At 39.9% G+C, this 23,201-nt stretch overlaps 1 protein-coding gene across 6 annotated transcripts in view; it reads left to right on the forward strand.

The window, feature by feature from the left end:
- Window positions 1-23,201, forward strand: part of RASA3 (RAS p21 protein activator 3) — a 145,867-nt gene that overhangs the window by 106,728 nt on the left and 15,938 nt on the right. For all 6 annotated transcript variants that reach the window (XM_085552399.1, XM_085552385.1, XM_015849528.3 and 3 more), the window contains 9 exons: window positions 8,278-8,358; window positions 11,023-11,095; window positions 14,627-14,706; window positions 17,829-17,933; window positions 18,449-18,605; window positions 19,459-19,607; window positions 21,834-21,948; window positions 22,608-22,682; window positions 23,058-23,181. In XM_085552399.1, the coding sequence (XP_085408525.1) occupies window positions 8,278-8,358; window positions 11,023-11,095; window positions 14,627-14,706; window positions 17,829-17,933; window positions 18,449-18,605; window positions 19,459-19,607; window positions 21,834-21,948; window positions 22,608-22,682; window positions 23,058-23,181 (959 nt within the window). The remainder of the gene's footprint in view (window positions 1-8,277; window positions 8,359-11,022; window positions 11,096-14,626; window positions 14,707-17,828; window positions 17,934-18,448; window positions 18,606-19,458; window positions 19,608-21,833; window positions 21,949-22,607; window positions 22,683-23,057; window positions 23,182-23,201) is intronic.

A 23,201-nucleotide genomic window follows, 5' to 3' on the forward strand; every position in this document is an offset into this window, starting at 1 on the left:
GTCAAAAGCTGTTCTGACCTGTTTCAAGTTATGTTTTTAAAGTATTAAAAGTTGTACCTATCTTAGGTAAGCCAAGGCATGTCAAATACAGAAGGTTGTAGCCTCCATGTAGATTGAATAACTACTGCTTAATTTGTTTTGTCCTGTGAGTTTATTTGATCTCTTCATTTAGAAAGGTGTATTCACTGCTATGAGTACATACGTTTAATTAGGTAGAAAAATGATACAGGACTCTGCATGAAAGATTAGTTAGTAGAAAAAACATTATATTTGGACTAGATAGTACTGAGAGGAAACTTGCTGGGCTTTCATTCCATTAGTAACCTTGTTGAAGTCATCTCATTCCCATCCCTTGTCTTCCTGTGTTCTCCCTCGCGCCCCACTGTCAGCCTAAGAGCTGTAGAGATTTGATCCAGTAGGATTACTGCACCCCATGGGCAGAGGGTGTTGTTGGCATGAAATTTCAGTGCTTTTCTCCTACATCCTCTCTTCAGTCTCTCTTAACTGGAAGAGACAGAGGACTGTCTATTAAGGTTGCATACCAGCATTTCAGATGTTTTATTTCTTTTAATGTTACCATCTGTGGCCATCCTGGGATAGCTGTTTGACTTGACTATAATTGCCACCTAGGAAGAAATCCATACTCAACAATTGGGCAGAAAACCTTTAGGTAAGCTAGGGATGTGCTCCTTCTGTTGTGCTCATTTCTTTGTTTCTTCTAGTTGAATACTTCCCTTGTCTCCTCCAGGGATCTTATTTTCTTCTCTCTGTCTTAAGTTCTGTAAGGCTTCTGTCTTAAGTTCTGTAAGGCTTCTGTCTTTCACCTCTTAAGTTCTTACTTACCACATAATCAGATCCCTGTCAGTAGACTCAAAAGCTCTTTCTTTGAGTGATTCCTGAATTGCTTTTTTGGTAACTTTTGCCCTGCCATGTATCACATTTAATCTCTGAATGAATTTCAGTCATTCCAAAACTAGCTTCTTCATTTTGTCATCCATCTTTTTGTATCATTATCAATCTGTCTAATGTTTGGAGATGTTTGTGGCCTCAGATGACTGGTGGATGTGAAAATCAGGACATGCTTATGCAGCTTATTTTGCTTGCTTATGTGTTCATGCATGTACTCAGGGACATCCATAAGTGTCCTGAAAGGTGTTTATGCCAAGTGCAAGTAGTTCCTTCCTGGATGCAGATTACACTTGAGCACATCTCAAGCCAAAGATCACTGCAGTTTGCTTTCCATAAGCCCTGCATATCCCATACAGCACACAGTGTATTGTCTCGAGGCCAACTGGTATTACCAAGAAAAAGAAAAGGAGATGGGAGAATTTGGTGTCATTGGCCAGCTTCATTAAGCAAGCTATAACTGCCTTGCTGTGTAGACTTTGCATGCTGTGTTTTGGTGTCTGGTCTTTTCTTCCTTATCTGCTGTGCAGACAGTATCTCACTTCTTCCATCTCATATTGCCTTAGGCTACAGTCAACTGAGCTAAAGCTGTTGCTGAGGCTCTAATCGTTGTCAAGGCTGCATGTCATAATTGCAATCATTTTGTGCTTTCCTCTTTTTACATTCCTCACCATGCTGCTTTCACACAAATGCTTCTGCAGCTGCCTTGATGTATTGACCTGTTCTTTGGCTTCCTGCCTTACTGTATCAAATTGAATTCTTTTTTCTTCCATTACAAGAACCAATATAGTTCTGTCATTAGGCAAATTCATGCTTTCCTGTTAGCATCTTCTCTTCCCTTATAATTTTTACATACTAACTGCTTTGTTGCAACTTATGTTTGAATCTCCTGTCTCCTCTGAAAATGTGTGTGCTACAGAATTCTCCTCCTCCTTCTTTACCATTCCTCTTTACTCTCCCACAGCTCAGCTCTTGCTCCCTGTTAATAATTGAGGCTGCAAGTCAGAGAACAAGGCAGGAGGAAATGCTCATGTCAGTGCCAGTAACAGTCACTAAATCAGTGCAATTCAGAATTTTGGCAAGCTTCTGTCTTTGCTGAAGCCCTCAGGGCACTGTCACTGAAGATATTTTATTTTTTATTTTTTTAAACATATTAACCTAACGAAAAATGTTTCTGAAATGGCTTTTAGGGAACTTGCAGCTCTACTGTAGTTGCCTCATAAACAGGATGAACTACTAATGAATTAACTCCTCGTCCTGTTAGAACAGTAGGACTAACACCCACTTTTTATCCTGTTTTCTTTATTTAGTACAGAGTGCAGATGGTGCTCTGCAAATGTATGGTTTCAGAAGTCTTTCTATAACTGATATTGGGAAGCAGTTTTGATGGCTGAAATTGTAGAACAGCCCCCATATTAATAGCAAAGAAAATTCCTTGTGATTTTAAACTATTGAGAAATGTTTAGACTTACACTGACGTGGTACGTTTCTTTGCAGTTTATTTGAAGTGATCATGATTTGAGCAATACATGTATATCAACAATATTTCTTCTTCTTTATGTTTAATAAAATGATAGTATCTCTATCATTATTCACTTCAGCTTCTGAAACAGGGGCTGCCCTCACTACTTTTTTCCTTGCATTCTAGATATTATTAGTTGGCCTTGTATGAATATTTGTTCCTGTTTTGCTTCAAAATGTCCCCAGTAAATATCTTGGAAATGAATCGTTGCTTGAACCCAAACAATTAAATCCTCTTCCTCTGCTCTGCCAGAAGGAAGTCACGATTAACAGTCCTGTGTTAGCAAGAGTTATGTGTACATGACAGAAGTGCTGCACGTATGGAGTTTTCCAGTTAAAACCTAAAGCTCATTAGGATGCTGCAAAGTCAGTTTCAAGGTTTCTATTGTGCTTTTGATGTGGAGTCTTTGGAGGGTATTTTTAAAGGAAAACCTAAGTAGTTGCCTGCACAGCCTGTTTCTGTGTCCTGGATAAGCTGAAATGGATGTGAGTTTAAACATACAACATGTTATGTAAAAATGTTACAGAGCCAATGTATGAGTGGCAGAATGGCATTTAATTTGAAGCAGATACACAATGAGTGAAATGCAGGTACAGTTTTGCTATATATTTGAAAAGGGCAGGATTTCATTTAGTGCCTCAGATCTGTGTGGCAAAGTGAATCGTCACATGAATGGCAAAAAGTGGCTCCAGTTAAGTTCCTATTAACTCTCTCAGAGGTTAAGGGGATGGCGTGTGTTTTATTGTTTGTAAACTCCCTAAAGGAGAGTGGTTTTCCTGAAGAGGCAGTAAAAGAAATGGAGGGGTATGCGTAAGTGAAGTAGTGTGGCTGAGGATTCATTAAAGACTCTGGCTTCAGATTTACTGGAGATTTACTGAACTGTAGTGCAGAAGTGGCTTGAAAAATTACAATGATAAAAGTGATTAATGATGTGTTTTGTTCAGGATTGATGTATCTTTTGGGACTTTGTCCCATCCGTTCCAACCATAGGCCGCTCAGCATAGTGTAAAAAGTGTTGTCTGTTTGTTCTGTCCTGAATGCAGGTCCAACAGTGCGACATTTACAGCATGTAGTATTCATGTTACATGAATAGTAACAGTTACTATTCAGAAGCAAACAGTTCAAGATAGAATGGTTGGTCAGACAAAAAGCCCAGGAAGCTCTGAGTATGTCTGATAAAGAATTACAAGTGCAGTCATGCTGTGATGCACTCTTCTGGCCTCCAGAAATTTGTGATTCAGGGAATTCCTGAACTAGATGTTGTATCTTTGTGCATAGTAGTTGTGGAGGCAGAAGCAGCCAGGTAAAGCCACTTTAAAGCACATGAATATGACTGGCTTAGCAAGGTCTTGGTCCCATGCAGATCAAGGGAGTAAGTAGGAGGCATAGGATCATTTCCTGCTTGCAGTGCAAGAAGGAAGGTGATTCACAGGCCTAAGAGCAGCATCCATATAGCAGCACAGCTATGAGATTGGCCAAGGTATGCTTGGAAGCCTGTGATACAGTGATAACTTCAAAGTCATCATGCAAGTCTGCACTGAAAGAAAAAAGACATTCAAAAATGAACTGAATGTGACATATTTGTACACCAGAGTGTTTTATATGTTGCAAGATGATCTTGTGGTTTGTAGGGGGAAAAAAAAATCTAGAGAGAACTAAGAAAATAAGTCACACATGCTGAACTTTGGAATGTCCCTTACCTTGTAAATACCTAACCGTAAGCCAAAGATGCATTCTTTGGATCACAGTCATGACAAATCCGCCACAAAGTCGTCTTCTAAGTTGATAATTCTCAGTCTAGTCAGACTTGCTGCACAAAGCACTGAGTAATCAAGTAGTGACTAGGTCACTAGAGCAAGCAAGGAGGAGGGAGTGCATCTGTGAAAACAGTTATGACACATGGATTATGTTCACTGGTAGACTGTGTAGAAAAAGTGTATTTTCTGTTGAGGAATCACAGAGAGAAAACAGTCTGACTTGAGATAGGGGAATGGGAATGCTGTAGTGTCCCTATGTTGAAACTGAGGGAAGAGCTGAGCTGACTGGGTACTCTGCAAGTACCTTGGGGTGCCATTTCCTGGGGAAGCAGTTTGATCTGGAAAGCTGTAAGTGCAGCTGTATCCCTTCTCATTCTTGTCCATGTCTGCTTTTGCACATCCTGGCTCCCAAAGATGCTGATGACACATGTGCATCCCTGACTAATCAGAAAACCTATAATTTCCAAATAATTTTTGTGATTCCAAGAAAGGGGTGTGGAACTCCCACAGACTTGGACCGCTCTGATGTTGCTTGCCTGTATTATGCCTGATCTTGAGGTGTGATCATTTTAGAGGCTCTCAGAGTCTACAGCCTACAGCTCTTGGTTAGCAGCCCAGAGGCAGGAATGCCTGAGCCTTCAGCTGTGAGCTGCTTAGTCTTTGATAAAAAATCTTCTCTTTTCTCAAAAACTTCTACCCCTGCCTCTCTCTTGACTTTTGTAATCACACAATTCAAAGGCAAGGGGACGTGCTCACGATGTGTTTGGGTTTGAGGTTTTCTTTTACCCTCTGGGAATTTTCCAAAGCATATTTAGTCTTGTGAAGGTTTGGTCATGAACCACATTGAAAACTGAAATCTCTTGTTCCTTGAAACCTGTTAATTTTATAAACCACAAGTAAAATATAGCAGGCAGCTGTGTTAAGAGTTTTCCCATATGACCTACCAGTAACCTTGGCCCAGCCCAAGCCCATGCTAACTGCAAGGGATTGCTAACCATATCCCAGCTGGCCTGTAGACAACTAATGAGCAGAAACTACCAGTTGGACCGAAAAGGGTCTAGCAGCCACCAGACATTTTCGCTCTGGGGGCTTATGAGTCAACTTGCAATTTGTGAATAAGCTTGACTGCCTAGACTTTCTTCATTATCTTGGTATATTTATATTAAATTAAATCTGCAGATAATTTGAGCAGGAGCTCTAATCATTTTTACTGTCTTTTTTCACTGCTTCCTAGTCTATCCACCGCTTTAGCAGAGAAAGTATTATACTTTTTTTTCCCCTCATAATCCAGATATTAACATTAATAATATGATACCAGTGTGAGAGAATTGGGGTTCTGTTTTATTTTGTCTCTGAGTAGCTGTTGTTTTGTTCTAGCTCTTTTCCATTTTATTCATTAAAGTAAGAATTTTGGTAACAGATTGGGAGAGAAGGAATGTTAATTTACCTAACAACTTTCCCATGACTGAAGAAAATGGCCATAACGAAAGCAGGTCTAGAATTACAACTACTAGTTTTTTACAACTAATAAGAGCATGTTTGTGTTTTGCTGACTTATACCGCCATTCCTCACAATGCTTAGTGAGACACGAGAACCGAATGAACCTTTCTCCAGACATGGCCTTCCTTCCTCAGTGCCCTGTCTTGAGTTTTTTGCCTGCTTTCTCCAACATCCTTAAACAATAACTCTTTAAAAATTACCTGAAAGGCTTTGAATACCATTCATGTCAGTGTCTGTTTCCTGTTTTTCCACCCTTTGTTTCTTTCAAGGTTGCTTTTCTTATTCCCACTGCACGCAGAGAAACATCTTACTCTAAGTCATTATGACTTTAAGAGAATATCAGTGTGTTCTGATTTATTTGGTTGGTTTGGTTTCTGTTTTTTGGGGTTTTTTTTTGGTGTTTTTTCTTTTTTTCTTTTTTTCTTTTTTTCCCAAAGAACACAAAACACTCCTCAACTGTTTTAAACACATCTCTGGTCTAACCTCGAGCTGTTTCTAATATTTGCTGCTGAACGATGCTTCAAATATGGTGTGGTTGTCCCAGTGTTACACACTTCTTGATCAGCAGTTCGGGCATTCCTGAGCAGGAGGAGGCTTTTGGACCATTATGCTTCCATAGCTCCCTTCAAACCTGCAGTTCATTATCTGTGTAATCTCACTTTGAAGCCCTGTGTTCTTTTGGCCTCTGTGACATCCTGCGACAATATGTTTCACAATCTCATTATGCATTGTGTGGAAAAAGAACTTCCTTTTGTTTATTTTAAACCTGCTGCCTGCTCATTTCATTGTTTGCCTCCTAATTCTTGTTTTGTGAGGAAACGTTCATCACATCATTCATGATTTTATGAGCTGTTCATGAATGGGTAACTTCTGTCTTCTGAGGTGAGTCATACAAACATGGAGAGCGCACGAAATCAGGAGTCGTTCTGTTTTCTGCTTAGCTTTTTAGAGCACACCTGATTCAAGATGCCAGTTCTCAGTGTTACTGTGTTGTCTCTTTCCAGCATTCAGACACATCTCTGATTTTATTGTGTAGTGTCCTCAGGTTTAGATCACTCTGCCTGGGATCTTTTTCTGTTGTCCACATATTCTGAAAGGACTGCAGGAATAATTCTGTCTCTGAACATGCTTTCATTGTGTAACTTTCAAATAACTCTTCCTGTATGGATGAGAGCTGGCTTGGAAACCATTCATGAGCTGCAGAAAATTGGCTGACTGCTAGAAAACCACTGAGCTAATGTTTCATTTCAAGGAACTTAAAGGCTGCCTTAAGGAAGCAGTGGAAGAGGATTGGGTTTTGATGCTGACACATAGTGTGCTGTTCTTCTGTATGAATGTGTTCAAGCCATTCAGAAGAATGACCAGCAGGCATGCTTACAGTGTTTCTCTGTGAATATAGTTTTGTTAGGATAAAGAGTACTGGCAAAGAAGTGACCTCTTCTGCACTCACAAGAAAAATCCAGTTGGACTTGACTCTTCTTAAAGACTTTCTGCCTGTACTTACAGGTTTTCCACCTGTACTTCTTACTACTATTCTGCCTGAAGGCTGTAGTGTGGAGTTCCCTGTAAAGGTTCTTTCTATTTATGCTTACCTTCATGGAATTTAAAAAGTAGCATTTTCCTTTCAAATTGGAATACTTGGGGGCTGTTTGTATTAAGCCAATTATTTAGCCTTTATCCTAGGTCAGGGAATCCAACTGGAAATATAACATACTACTTCTTCTGCCTGTGTGTGGCACCTTCGAGTGATCTCCTGGCTTTTTGTACTTGGTGTCTGAACTTATCTAGATTGGATTAGAGCAGAACTTCCCCTGGTAAAAGTAGGTGTCTGTATTGAACCCATCACAGTAGTCATCCCTTTATGTGGAATAAGTAAAAGTTTAGTGGTTAAGCTGCCTCTGAAGTCCGTACCATATGTTACAAAATATTTCCTTTGGGGATAAAATTGTGGAACACTGTTAATGAATTTTGTCTACTGATTATTATTATCATTATTTTTTAATCAAAGTTGCTGTCATTGAAAGCAGTAAAATGCATCTTACTGTTTTGCTGATTTTATAGCACCCATAAGCATGCCGGGTATTTCACTCTGCAAGAGTGGTGCTACTTCCCCTGCTTAAAGCAGAACTTGATTCAGGTTATGGTTCCAATAAGTTATTTGACTACTGCAGGGATATGCATGTGTGATTTTTCTTCTTAATCCTTTGTTACAAAAATAAATGCTGGTTATTACTGTCTGGTGAATAAATTGTTAGAGACTTTTCAAGTGTTGACAGTTCCCATCTTGACAGCAGACTCTTTATTTCATGAACCTTAAGCTGTGCTTCTTGAACAGTAAAAGCCCTTCAAGTTAAGGTTTCTCTGCAATTTAGCTTTAATTTTATCCATGTTAAAGTTATTATTTAAGACCAGAATGCATTCTCAAGTTTTAGTTACAAACTAGAGGCTTGTGCTTGGCTACATTTCAATTCTCTAGTAAAAGATATTATGAAAGTGGAGCAGGATAAAGATACATTGCTTTTATTTTCATTCCAGTCTCTTCCTATTTTATTGATCTGTTTTTCTGCATTTTTCTTTTATTCTTTTTACAGAGTTTTAGAATGCCAAGGCCTTCCCATTGTGAATGGGCAATGTGATCCCTATGCCACTGTTACCTTAGCAGGACCTTCCAGGCAAGTATTGCTCATCCAGAGACTTCAATTTCATAAGGATATTTTCTGTTTCCTTTGTCTAGAAACCTCTTTTCTCAGGTCAACAGAATATTTAGACAGCAGTGAAATTAAATATTTATCTGTCTGTGTATGAACTACTTAGGTATATTCAAGAAAGTAATTTGAGGTCTACTTCAGTTTTGTTTTATGTAAAGGTCTGAATAATCCCTGAATAATTTGAATATCTTGGAGTATGTAATTTGTGGTTAGGTTTAATTTGTGCATCTTCTCACATCACAGTTGGAGGCCATTTTTCATTAACAAATTTGTTGCCTAATTTTGGGCAAGGACAGAAGAGAAAGCTGAATACATCAGCATCTTGGAGAACGTGTGCATTTGTATGTGAATATTTAGGGTCTTTTATGCTTTCAGGGTGTGGCAAACTAAGGTATATGTAAAAAACAGTGGGTAGCTCAATCCTGTAATTTGATATGTATGGGTATAATAGCATGGATAAAATTTTAGATTCTGCATAATAATACTCAGTTTAAATACTAGATTAAATTTTCCTGTTCTTTTCTAGAATTTCTCATGCTGTTGGATGTCGCAATTTTGTTTCTGTTTATGTAGAGAGTCACCTTTTATGTCTGTGACGTATTAGAAAAAAAAAAATCATAGCTCTCCTCTGAACTCCAATAATTGAATTTTGTAGCATAGGCATACATAGAACCTTTTACAATAATTCATTAAAATCAGCGTAAATGAGATACATTCTTGACAAATACCTTACATGCAGACTCTTTAAGCATATAGTTTCTTTAGGATGGCACTGAGTGTTAAGAACTGAAACTGTATGGAGATCTCTTGACTAACTCTAGTATCCTTGAATGTTCTAACTTGCCTCCCATCATCTGCTCCCCCTCCCCTGCCCAGTCTGGATAGTGTATGACAGCTGATAACATACTTCCCTTTAAAATAAGGAGCACAGCTCCATCTTGTTCTATCTGTTTTTCTTTCATTTTGTGTTGGGGAGAGAAGGCTTGTCTCCTATCTTCAGCAAGCAGCATGCAGCTTATTCCTATCCAGTGCTTTAATTGCCCAATAATTGTGCCTGCCTTAATCGTCTCCCGTTCTACATCCTGCTTCCCAGTCCCCTCCCTGATGGGCTTATCAGTAAAGAGGTTGATTGGCAAGTGTGACTGATGAGATGGGATAGGCAATCAGCCCCATGTCCTGCAGGCGATTAGTCTCTTATCTCTCATCTCCTCATAGGAACAGTGAGGTATTTTTAATCTGTGTATCATTCTTTTCTCCAGCTTTTTTATTGCCTCCCTGTTTAAGAGACGGAAAGCTGCTTTTGTTACTGTATTTTATGCAGTGCCAAGCATAAAAATATCAACAAATGCTCTGTTATTTATTCCGTAGTTTGTGCTTACAGAGCCAACAGATCTCTCAGCTGGAGCTGGTTCTGGGAAAGCACTGTATGCTTGAGGGCTGGACCTTTCAAATCACACTGGAAACGTGTAGTGGCAATAGAAATTTAGCCCAGCTTTGCTTGCCCACTGTATATGTATACATCCAGTTAATAAAAACAGTTGCAAGCTACCTAAGCTGCTTTGCTGCCCGAGAAATGAGGGACAGATTCTGGAATGAAATGATTAGTAGGTCAGTTTTTCACTTGGTTGTTGCAGCTCTCCATCTGTGTCTGTTTTATCTGTGCCTTGTTGTTGCTAGAGAGCTTTAGGGGAAGATGTGACACAGGACAATAGTTTCTCACTTATACTTAACTAAAACAAATTAAGCATAGGTCTGTAGTATTTGGTAATCATCAAACAGCTGTTGGCTGGCTGATGTGGAATGCATTGGCTGGCTTTAGGCTATTACCAAGCAGTTAAATTCTGAAATGCAGATACAGGTGGATGATGCTGCCCAGAGACAAATGAGCAGTGCTTAACTTTGTCAGGCCTATTCCCCAGTGGTTTGAGGGAGGTCTGCCCTGCGTTGTTCCTACAGAGCAGTAGAAATTAGAGACTTTTGCTCAGCACTGCTCACTGTAATTCAACAACAAGCCATTTACTAGGGGCTGTTGTGGCTGCAGGGAAGAGAGTGGCATATACCAATTAAAATCTGTCTTTTTAAGTGTATAAAAAGTGAGGCTTTAAAAAGAAGCCTGAAGACCTTCAGTGCTCTACTGTTCCTTTGAAAAAACTTCTTCATTCTTGTGAGAAAATATTTTTTTGATTGTTTCACACCACTGAAAGGCATTCATTGATTCCTCAGGCTAGGATTATAAAATATCTGCATCAGTCCTCCTGACTCCTGTGCTCTTAGGGTATGAGAAATTCTTGAGCTGCCTCTCACTTCAAATAGTGCTGTTCAAAGCTCCATTCTTGCCAGTCATTTTGTTCATATACAAGATGCTGCTGGATCAAGAAAGTAAGAACATCGACAACTTCAAGGACTTAGTTTAAGAAAGGGTAGCAACCTGTGATTACTGCCACTTGAGAGGAATAGGCTGCAGTGAATGCTCTCTTAAACATATGTGTATTTGTATGCCTTGCTGTGCTGGAGCCACATGGCATGCCAGTTTTACCAAATGAGTGACCATTTGTTCCTCAGTGCCTCTGTTCTAAGACTGCTTCTGCTGATGTTTTCTTACACTTTTTTTTTCTTTTCTTTATTCAGATCGGAAGCCAAAAAGACGAAAGTTAAAAAGAAGACCAACAATCCACATTTTGATGAAGTGTTTTATTTTGAGGTTGGTATTTCAAAGGAACGGGTGATAAGCTGAAATACTATACTGTAGATAGTTGGCACAGCATCCTGCCCCATGTTGTGCCAGCTGTCTTCTTTGAAGGCTGTTTCAAAGTGAAGTGCAAAGGAAAGAAGTATCCAGGGTCAGACTAGATGTCTGCTGAGGCAGCAGTACGTTGCTTCAGCCCAGGTGCTCTGAAGGAGAAGCCTCAACTTGGGCACTTCTCCTGAGTAGCAGGCTTTATTCAACCCAGGTATAACTCAACCCAGATGAGTTTTGAGAGAGTTAAGAATGGGTTTTTATATATGTATATTTTCTTCTAACTTGTGGTTTTACAGCAGCTCCACCCTTCCTTTCCAGCCAGTGGGAGGAAGGTTGTCTCAGAGGAACAGCGAAAACCATAGAGGAAAGATACTTTTTAAAATGAACATTTTGGTAGTCTCTCAGCCTGCTGTAATACTACCACATGAAGCCCCTACAACTTTATCTAATACAGTTCCATCTGATCTCAAGTCAGTCATACCAACAGCAGTGCACTCTCACTGATGTATTTGAGGAACAGATACTCAAGTTCTTTATTGATACTTTCTTGCTGCCCAAATGAGTGGAAGCCCTGAGGCCTAGTCAGGATAACCTTTCCTTCAATCTTCCATCAAATCTCTTCCTAGGGTGTAAGTTCACTGCAGCCTTAGCTTTGGCTAGCACTGAGCATTTATGGGGCTGACCTGACTCATGTGACTGTAGAGGTGCTGCACTGAGTGGGGAGGAGAGATCCCATGGTATTGAATACTGAAACTGCACTGCGGTGTCTGTATTTAGGATTTCAGTCTGTCACCTGTCCCAGAGCTGCTGCCTTTGGCAGTGAAACAGGAGTAATGCTCTGTGTTAATAAATTAGAATGGGCTTCCTGATTCTTAACATAGGCAGTTCTGGAGGTGTCTGACAGTAAGAGGTTTTTAATGAGCCTAATCAAGGAATTCATCTTGTACACCACAAAGCTTCACCTGTCTCATTCCTCTGCCTTCTGTGCGCTGCAGAAACAGCGAACATTTGGTATTTAAACACTGAACTTGGCAGGTGGTGCCAGATGGGGAGAGGAGAGAGAAGAGCAGAAAGCACCTTCCAGCTGGAGCTGTGGAAGGGGGCTGGTGGTTTTCTTTGCTTGCCTGTATGCTAAGAGCCGAGTTCCTTGCAGGTATCTGCGAATGTAAAATTTGAACTGGAACCCATATCCTCACTGTTCTGCTGACTCAGAGGAAAGGGTTTTCTGTGTGGGTAAGGACAATGCTTGGACAACGTCTGAATCAGCCAGAATAAACATACCCTCAGTGCCAACAGAGCCATCATGAATTTATGTCATTTTGAGTAGTTAGTATATACCAGGCTAAATGTCTCCAAAGAACAAGGCTCAGTAGCACTGCTAGGGCTGGGAAATACATTCACTAATGAGACGTGGGCAGACCTGTAGCTAACCTGATTCCTGTGGAGCTGCACAGATTCATGCTGTTGACAGACGTATCATTTACTGCTTCCAAACAGTTTCATCAGCTTTCCTGCAGTCTGCTAGCACAGCAGTTGGCCATGGCTCTAAGGAAGAAGAAAATCTGTAAAAGTCAGTGAAGGCATGCATTTCTTTCTGCAGCAAAATAGATTTAATTAGCTAAATGGAAAATAGCTTATCGTTGGTTTGGAAGGGCTTGCTTAAGGGTGCTACAAGCGAAACTTGCACCTGGTGGTTTGGAGCCATTTTCACCACCACTTCAGCTGCAGCAGTGAAGAGACTTGAAGTTCTGTACACAGCTACAGGGAAATCTCTCACTCGTGGAGGAGGAGGCAGTGCTGGGAGCCTGTTTGCAAAACCAATTGTGCTAAAAACAATGAGTAGCTAATAGATAAGCTTGTCAGCTTGCAGTCTGAGCTGAAAGTTCCCTAATATCTAATTCCATCCTTGAAACTGTTGGACTTCATTGGACTCTCCTTTCAGCATTTTGATTGATGTTCATACTAAGAAGTGATGCAGGTGAACAGAGGGACCTCATGCATGCAGACTCCAACAAACATTCTCAAAAAAGCATTTACTTGAAAGGGGTGTGCCATAAGCTACTCCTCTGCTGTAACTCTTTGTAGCTCATGCCTTGCAGGTAATAAAACACTACAGTTTGCTTTCTTATTCAGAACTACACCATTAGCTTTACAATGCTAACAGAAAATATGTGATTCAAGAAATTATCTTCCCTAACAGAAAATATCTGATTTTCTGTTAGGGAGGATAATTTCTTGAAGCCACAGTGAAGATGGTTGCAAGGGTGGGGCGAGCTGCTGACATTGTAGGATGAATTTAAATTACCATGATATTGGGCTGACATGTGCATTTCATTTGTTTATGGGCTAGAACATTTGGTCCCCAGTGCTGCTATGCTACCTTTGGGTTCATTTGTATCACCTTGATTATGGAGCCCTCTCTTAAGTACACAAGAGACTTTTGGGTGTCCAATCTGAAGATTCTTTTCTCATTTCTCTCTGTCTGTGCAGCTACATCTTTGGCTTTCTTGTTTGTTGTTCTGTCTGCATCTGATGTAACAAGAAGTCAGGTTTACAATAAACACCAGTTTTTGTGAGTGGGAAGCATTAAGCCGCACGAGTATTTAAACATACAATAAAGCTGAGCTTCTGTGTGCAACCATGAGCTGAACCCACACATCATACGCACTTGTGTTTGATCAGTTCCTGCTGTGGTTTCAGCTGGGTGGGGTAGCCTTTTTCTCAAGTTTCTGACACACTATGAAGAAAACAAAAATATCAAAGGCGTTTTTAGATCGTGCTAGAAAAGAGATTTTAAGAAATGTTTGTACAAAAGCTTTCTTTTGCTAATGCATTACACCTGCAGCTTATCTTCCCATTCTTTCCTACCCATGCTTTCCTTTATCTGCGTTGCAAATGCATTTGCTGAAGTGTGCACCTGGTTCTAAGTTCTGACATATGTAGCACAGTGTAGCATCTCTTGGACAACTCATCTGCTCGGTACAGTTTGTGGGGGTGTCATAAATTGAACTCCAGGATATCATGACTGGCTGAACTTCCCAGTTTTAATTGGATCCATTGTGAAATGTTTTTAATGGTGGTTTTGCTTTTCACCTCTCTCATCTTCAGAGTGCCTCAGGCATCTCTTGTACAACTGTAATTAAGACACAAGTATTAATTGCCCTTTTAGTTCCCTTGATGGATTATAAAAGTGGTATTCATTTGTATGTTTTTTTTCTTTTGTCAGTGTAAACTCAAAGTAATATGAAATACATCCTTTCTCAGGTAAAGAAAATATGCAGCATTTAGTTACCCTTGAATAAGATTCTTACCACACCTGTACAGTGAGGATTCTGCAGTCTACAAGTTTATTACCATGCTCGGATGTTTTCAGAATCAGGGATGAATTCACTGCTGATAGTCAAATGCCACAGTCTTACAGAGCTTTGAAGAAGTAGCATGGAAATGCTTTTGTATCGGTTTAATTTGTTAAAGGTTCCTCCTTTTTAATAGGTTACAAGACCGAGTAGCTACAACAAGAAGTCCCAATTTGATATTGAAGACGTCGATGAAGTTGACAAAATGGAGATTAGGTAATATAATATACTTTCTACTTATAATCTTCCAAAGTTGTGTACTTCGTAGTAAACTCTTTCAAAATGACAAGCATGATTTCACTGTTGGTGACTCAAAGAGGATTCTTTGTCACTGCGTCTGTTCCTCTACCTGCATGATCCTGTAGATCCTATATGAATTTGTGACAGTTCTGCTGTGGGAGGCATCCTCATTATTTTCCTCAGTATCCTTTGTCTGTGTGTATAATGTGCATGCGTGTATGCTAATGTGCATTTATCATTAGGTGCAGTCTTTTATGTGTGGTCTCCCCTTTCAACCCTCCCTCCCTCTGTTTCCCAAGAGAGCCCTAGAGCTCTGTGATGCTCTTTGTTAAAGGATCTGTTTGCTTTTGTCACTTAATTTTAGAAACCCAGATAAGGTCCTCCTTCCATGAAAGGAAAGTCTTGAGCTGAAATTTTCTCTGGGTCTGAGGCAGTTTCTCTTCTCTTTTTCCTGCCAGAATGTAACCCCTTCTTGTGAGGCTGGGTATGATCCATTGCACAGGAAAGAAGTAACTCTGATTTCAAAAACAAAACAACCCCACCCTCCCACTTACTGCTATTTTAAAACCTGCAAAGGTCTGTCAACAGTGTCTGTGGCGATGGGTGAACAGAGTGGGGAGGAAACAGTAGGGGTTGCAAAGCCTTGTGGTATCTCATGTGAGAGGTACTGTCACATACCTGAAACTTAAAGGTTTAGTCCATCTGGTCATCTGGGTGCACAGTTGGTGGAAACTGCTTTATCTACATACATGTGTGGTGTGATATTTCTTCTCTCCCTATGCTGTAGCATTTAGAGAAAGAAAAGTTAAGGAAGAAAGGCATCCCTTCCACTCCTTTCTCTCCAGGTGTTCCCATCCAGTGAGGGCTCCTCTTAAAACATTCCTTAGTCCCTTCAGTAGTGTGACTGGCAGTAAGGAAAGGAGGAGGGAGCAGGCAAGGGGAATTATTATTCCCCTTATTCCCACCAAGCAAGATGTGTTTATGTTAATGAATGGATGAGGTCTGCCATGTTACCTTCTACTTTGCCTGTCAACTGCTGGTTCATGGAGACCGTTTCTGTAATATCACGTGCACTGCATGACCATTAATAGACACGTGTTTGCCAGGACTCTGAGAAACAAGAAAGGGAGACTGTATGCCAGAGACACAAGAGATGTAGAAGAGTTTCAAAGAAGTCTTCCATTCCTTAACAACAACACATCACAATGTGATGTGAAAGACTTGTAAAACAGCAGGGAAAAGATTTAGCACTTAAAGAATAAGTGAAAGTAGATAAAGAATTAGTTTTGGTTGGGCAAACTCTTTGCTCTGACAGTTTGTCCCATATAGGACAGAGTGTTTTTGTTTCCATCTCGGGTTCACCTCCCAGCCCCCTCACTTCCTCCACTCTGTTTTCTCAGAGTTAGATTGCCCCCATGCCCTCTGGATGGATCGTACAATTAATGGGCTTAGGGGTTTGTTTTCTTTTTCTCTCCTGAGAAAATACCATTCCACAGGGTACAGAGGCAGTCTCTCATGGTTTTTCTCTAAAGCTATGAAATTTTCTCTTTCTGAGTGGGTGTAGGAAGTTGCAGGCAGAGCATATCAGCACTAAAGGACCAGATGTTCTGGTGAAATTCATTGTTTCTCCTCCTCCTACTCCTCAGTGTTGTTCTTTCTTTCTCTCTGTAAGCAGTGTCTGACTATTTTAGAATAGCGCTTTAGACTCTAGGGTCTTGTGTATAATATTCTCTTTTACTTAATGCTTTATGCTTCGAGCGCACTAAACAATAATGTCAGAATTTGCATGCCTGCTTTGCTTATTGTACAGCATGAGATCTACCCTGAATTTTGAGTTCCTCACGTGTGTGAGGCTGCGTATGTTTGAAAGTGTTATTGCCAGTGAGCATCTAGAAGGCATTTGCATAAACTAGAGACCAATTGCCCATAAATACTTTGTAAATGCAGAGTTGGGCTATGAGTAAATAACCTTCTCAAAGGATTCAGCCCCTCCTGAAGCTGCATTTAGCAATTTGAATTAGTTTTGTAAGATTGCAATCAATTGGATGTGGAGAAAGAATAGAGAAGGTAGAATTTTCAAAGACATTTCCTCCTGGATCATTTTTTGCAAAAAAAAAAAAAAAAAGTTAAAATATTAGAGTTTGAAGAACTTAAACTAGCAGGCATGTAACATGAACTTTTGACATGTCTGCCATATGAAACTCGATGCATGAGACAGTGGTGAGAGATGCAAGGCTCAGGGGATTTATAAGTGACATGCTCTGCTCTTGCATAAGGCAGGATAGACCTCTAGCAGGACTATCAGTCTTCATTCCTTGACAACCTACTGTGACTTGCTTGAGACTAGGAAGGTGACCATAATCAAATGATTTTGCACCTTATCCAGAGTACAGTTACAGTTCTTCTAAAAATCTTCATTATTCGAGAGCCTGTGCTTTTCCCCATACAGACGTTTTTCCTCAGATTGTTACATTCAGGTATATTCAGACTGTCACTTAGCTGAGAAATTCTTATCTGTGATTGTTTTAAAATAAAAGTGCCTCTCAGAGGAAGCCTTAAAATATGTACAGAAACATCTGTCCCAGAGTTTGAAACCCTTACTGTCAGTACAGAACAACTTCAGGTGCAAAAATTTATAGGCTTGACATGGTGAACCTTCCCAGAAGCTAGAGCACTGGGAAGGGCTGTGTAGAAATTCAGCCTCACTCTTTAAACTGTGACTTGCACTGCTGGTGGATGAAATTAGCCTGAGACAAAGGTCTCTGTCCTTTTTCACCATGGTATTTATTTTATCTGTATTTTTTCCTTTATCTGAGATATACAGAGAGCCCCTGGATCTTTATCAGTATGGACTGTGGAAACAATACAGATGAGGAAAAGGTATTCTAGATGATTTTTCACTGGTGTTTCATGGAGATGAGTTGTAAGGCTTCAGAATTCAGTCTTAGCCTCTTAACTCCTTGAAAACCACTATTGTACAGTTGTGGAACTTTCTGACTCCTGGGTTTGAGGAGAAAAACCCAACAAAATTAAAATAAAAGTTGTTGTTTTTTTCTTATTCCTTATGACTCTTTTAAAATTACTTCTTTTTATTGCAGAGTTGATCTCTGGAACGCCAGTAACTTGAAGTTTGGAGATGAGTTTCTAGGAGAACTGAGACTTCCTTTGAAATTTCTGCGACAGTCTAGTTCTTATGAAGCATGGTACTTGGCATTTTTCTGTTGGAGTATAAGTAGAAGCATATGTTTGCTGTGAAGTCTTTGAGTAATTACTGCTGTGTGATAAAGTTTAAATGGGTTTAATTTGTATCTATAATTTTGTAAGCAAGCCAGAATGACATTAGCAGATGTAAGAACAAGAAGTTTTGATAATATGATTAGAGATTTGAGTCTCTCTGTGTATCGTGTGTGGGAATTTTAATGCACTGAGTTTTTGGTGTTATTTACAGCAATTCAGTAGCAATGCCATCATTTTATGAAAATGTGGAATTTTTTATATGTTACATTGGCTTAAATCAAAATGATCAGAATTTTCCATGTTGGAGTCAGTGCAAAATACACTAAGAAATGATTAAAAATTCTGATTCAGAACTCTCAAGAAATTCAGTAAATTTATAAAGATTGTTTATATCACAGATCTATAGCTTTTATATATGCTTTTGTATGGCCTGAGATAATCTTGTGTTTCAGCACAAACTTTATCTACTTCTGCATTTCAGGTATTTCCTGCAGCCCAGAGATAATGGTAACAAGTCACTGAAACCTGATGACCTGGGTTCCTTAAGGTTAAATGTGGTTTACACTGAGGACCATGTTTTTTCCTCAGATTATTACAGTCCACTTAGAGACCTCCTGCTAAAATCTGCAGATGTTGAGGTAATCTTGTGCTGCTTGTTGTTTACCTGTAATTTGTCCTCGCAGGGTTCTCCCTGAATGTTAGGCACAGTCTTGTTGGCACCATAGGTGTATAACTACCAGAATCTTCAGCTTCTTCCTTGTTACACCCGGGGATCTTGTTAAGCTCTGCATATTCTTCATGATTGTTTTCCATCCTTACAGAAAAGATCTTTATCTGCATATAGAATGGTGGGTGGAGGCACACCCAGGAACACCAGTGGTTTTAACAGCAGCGTATTCTCTGTGGCTTTCTAATTTTACGTGTGAAAATGCAGAGTAAACTTCAGTTTGATCGATTGGTTTTCCTTTACTGGAGAGGAACATGTTTACATGCATAATTTAAAAACAAAACAAAGTGAGGAAACAAAACAACCCCGTACAGAGAACCAGCTCTAAAATGTTACAGAAGGATGGACTTCATCTGCCGTTGTGTATAGTTTTAGTATTTGGCTTGGACCTGGGGTTTGAGTGTTGTTTTTTTTCAGCTCCAGGTCTGGTTTCTGTTGTTACCATAGTGTGAAAATGAGAAGGCTTATAGTTCTTCAGGTGCTTCCCAGGCAACAGTCACATTCAGTGAAAAGTCAACTGTTAAAAATGCGGGAAAAAGACTGTACTGCAATAGTTTTTAAATTGCTGCCCTCTTCTGATCAAAACTTAAACCCAATAAAAACTGGTATGTGAGGCCCAACCGTGTTACCTTTAGGCATGTTTAGGTAACTGACCACTGCAATTGTTATGTGGGTTTATGCACTGAGGAACTAAGGGGAAGAGAGTGAAATGATGCTTGTCCTGTGAAGATCTCTCAAAGTTTTTATTTCTTTCTACTCTTCAGCCTGTCTCAGCATCAGCTGCACACATTTTGGGTGAAGTCTGCAGAGAAAAACAGGAAGCAGCCATACCTCTCGTCAGGCTTTTCTTACACTATGGCAGAATTGTGCCTTTCATAAGTGCCATTGCAAGTGCTGAAGTGAAGAGAACTCAGTAAGTACCAACAAACTAATTCTGTCAAGATCCATGTTGGCTTGTGTTAGGATCCTATACTCAGTTTCTGAAACTAAATGCGATTTCAAAAGAAACTATTGAAGTTGCTCTTTTTTCCCCTCAGCTAAGCCAGGAAGCCTTTGTGCAGGAAAACTATGACTTAGTTGCCATTACGGAAAGATGGTAGTAGTTATAAGCTCTTCAGAAGGGTAGGCAAGGAATGAGGGGTGGTTGTGTGGCTCTCTTTATTAGGGAGTATTTTGATGTTGTTGAGCTTGCAGCTGGGAATTATAAGGTTGAATCTCCATGATTAAGGATTGGGGGAGCACCAACAAGGTGGATATCCTGGTGGAGGTCTGTTGTAAACAACCTAACCAGGATGAAGAGACAGATGAGGTGTTCTATGAGCAGCTGGCAGAAGTTGCAAGATCGCCATCCCTTGTTTTTATGAGGGACTTCAACTTCAGATCAGTTATCCTTAGGGGTACCCTACTCCCTGACCTGGAAGTCTCAAATGAGGAGCAGAATAAGCCCCCAGTGATTCAGGTGGAAACAGTTAGAGACCTGCTGCTCCATCTGGACTGCCACAAGTCAATGGGGCTGGATAGGATCCACCCAAGGGTGCTGAGGGAGCTCATGGAGGTGGTAGCCAAGCCACTTTCCATCATCCAGCATTCCTGGTTGACCAGAGAGGTCCCAGAGGATTGGAGGCTTGCCAGTGTGACTCCCATCTACAAGAAGGGTTGTAAGGAGGATCCGGGGAACTACAGGCCTGTCAGCCTGACCTCCGTGCCAAGTAAGATTATGAAGCAGATCATCTTGAGGGAGATCACACAGCATGGGTGAGATCAGGCCTGGGCTGCATGGGTTCATGGAAGTCAGGTCCTGCATGACCAATCTTATCTCCTTCTATGATTGAGTGATCTGCCTGGTGGATGAAGGAAAGGCTGTTGACATAGTCTACATAGGCTTCAGCAAAGCCTTGAGCACTGTCTCCCACAGTATTCTCCTTGAGATACTGGAAACCTGTGGCTTAGATAGAGAATCCTCTTTGCTGGGTAAAGAACTGGATACATGGCCAGACCCAGACAGTGATTTTGAATGGAGTTAAATTCAGCTGTCAACCAGTACGAGATCTTAGAACCAATTGGCAGTGAAGGAGAATGACAGACTTTGGCTCTGAAGTACAACTCCTCAGTACAAAATAAAGTCTTTGTGTGGGTTGCCTTTCTTTCAGTGTGTCTGGGGGTTAGAGCGTTTTTCTTCCCCTAGGTAAGTGTAGTTTTCTGTTCTTCAGGTTGGCAGGAACTGCTTCATTGATGCAGCAGGAGGAAATTTGCTGCTCCCTTGTCAGTCATGTTCCTGAGATAAAATAGCAAAGATGTTTGTTTTCATGACTTTTTGGGCATTTGTAACAGGCAGGGAGCTTACTTCTTTAATTAAAAAAAATAAAAAATAAAAAATAAAAAGGGAAAAAAAAAAAAGAATCCTGTTATTTGTTGCTTGTAAATGAATGGTAACTCATTTACCAACTGTGGTAAGCTATAAGCAGCAGGGAATTAAGCTATAATTGCAGTGGCTGTATATATCTAGTACAAGAAGAATTCTGTGGAGGTGATCTTTCAGAAAAATGTGAGTGTGTGTATGGGTATCAACCCATACATAGTTCTCAGTTTAGAATAGGGATCTGTGCTATGTTTAAGTGTTATCAGAAGGCAGTGCTGTGGGTCACTTAAAAGAGATGCCTGTGTCATTGGAGCTGGTGTTTTCATCTCCCTCCCAGTTTACAACCACTTATTTGGTAGAAGAAGGTTATTTGTGATGACCAGTGTTGTTACAAGACTGAAATTGCTCCCTTCCTTCCCTTACTCAAATAAATGCTGTTCAGTAGCGTGTGAAAACAGGTGCAGTTTCCCTCGTATTGTATTGTAAGCCCTTTTGAGCCTACATTGTTGCCATGTGTTTAGATGGTGTAGGGAAGCTTCAGCGGGCTGTGTGAACGGGCCAAAAAATCTTTAGTCCCTCGGGCTTTAACATGATTGCTGCTTTTCTGTTCCAGCCTGGAAGTGACTACATGACTGCATTTACTGGCAGGCTTGTGTCAAAAGGAATTTTTGTTTATGTGTTCAGAAGCGTATTCCCATCACCTTTAACTACCGCTTGTATTTCCATATGTTAGCAGTTTATTACAAAGAGGCTAAATTACACAAAATTGTTCACTTCCAGAGATCCAAACACCATTTTCAGAGGAAACTCATTAACTTCCAAGTGCATCGACGAGACAATGAAACTGGCAGGAATGCACTATCTGCAAGTTACACTAAAGCCAATTATAGATGAGGTAAGAGCATTAAAGGCTTCCTTTTTATTTTTCTTTTTTTTCCTTTTTTTTAATTAAAATGTCACTTCAAAAGGCCTTCAGGGAGCAGGTACTGTTTTTCCTTTTAATTTTAAGGCGGTCTGTAGGAAAAATAGTTAAGTAGTTTCTATGTACATTGAAATCCTTTTTGTTATTTTAGCTTAGCCACAGCTGAGTCACCCAGCTCTGAAACAGTTGGATTGTATTAAAGGAAATTGAAAGTTTCCACTTGTCTAACTAAATTAAATTATGCCATTTTATAACATCTACCATGTATTGTTTCTGAGGAATTAAAAAAGTAATAACTTGAATGGATAAAGGATATACACAGCAGAAAGCTGCTGGGAAGCTGCAGCTAAGACGTTTCATCTAGTGGCTTTAAAGAAATCAAATTATTCTTAGATAACCGTGTATGTGATGTATATATTGTAGCAATGGCTTATTATCTGTTCAGTCCAGAGTGGTGGGTGCGGGGTTCTTAATGCAATGATTGAGCAATGCTTTCAGACCACAGACTTCCTTCAAATGATTTGACAGTTTCTTCAGCAGCTGGTTTACTGTTTCATCAAAAATATGTTCAGTTTTTAGAGAATTTATAACAAAACAAATATATTAATTGTGCACTGTATCCTTTTTTCTAGATCTGCCAGGTACATAAACCTTGTGAAATCGATCCGGTGAAATTGAAAGATGGCGAAAACCTGGAAAATAACAGGGTATGCATTAGATTTTGAAGATAGGGTATCTGTTTATACAACCTTGTGTAACTTAGGACCTCGGATAGCATTAACATTGGTTGCAAGGATAACAGCCTGTGTCTCTTATGTCTCTAGCAGTGCCACATGAAACAGTGCTGTGAAAAGAAGGAATATGTCATACTAGCATATAAGTTGTTTGGTTTTTTATAACGTTCTTATTCTTAAATAAGTACATTCACTGAGGAGAGTATCACTGAGTGCGAGATTCTTTTACAAGCGTATAATGTTAAAAGTGAGAGTCTCTTATTAATGATTCCATTACAAATAAAACCAGGAATAATACAGTTTTCCATAACAACAACAAATTAATTTTGTCATAATTGTTTTTTTCAGGAAAACCTGAGGCAATATGTTGATCGCATTTTTACTGTCATCACAAAATCTGGTGTAAGCTGTCCTACAGTCATGTGTGATATTTTCTTTTCTCTGAGAGAATCAGCTGCTAAACGTTTTCAGGGTGAGTTTCAGTATGTTATT

This window comes from Coturnix japonica, chromosome 1, assembly GCF_054131305.1.
Source record: "Coturnix japonica strain WE chromosome 1, WE-NBRP24, whole genome shotgun sequence".
Lineage (NCBI taxonomy): Eukaryota > Metazoa > Chordata > Aves > Galliformes > Phasianidae > Coturnix > Coturnix japonica.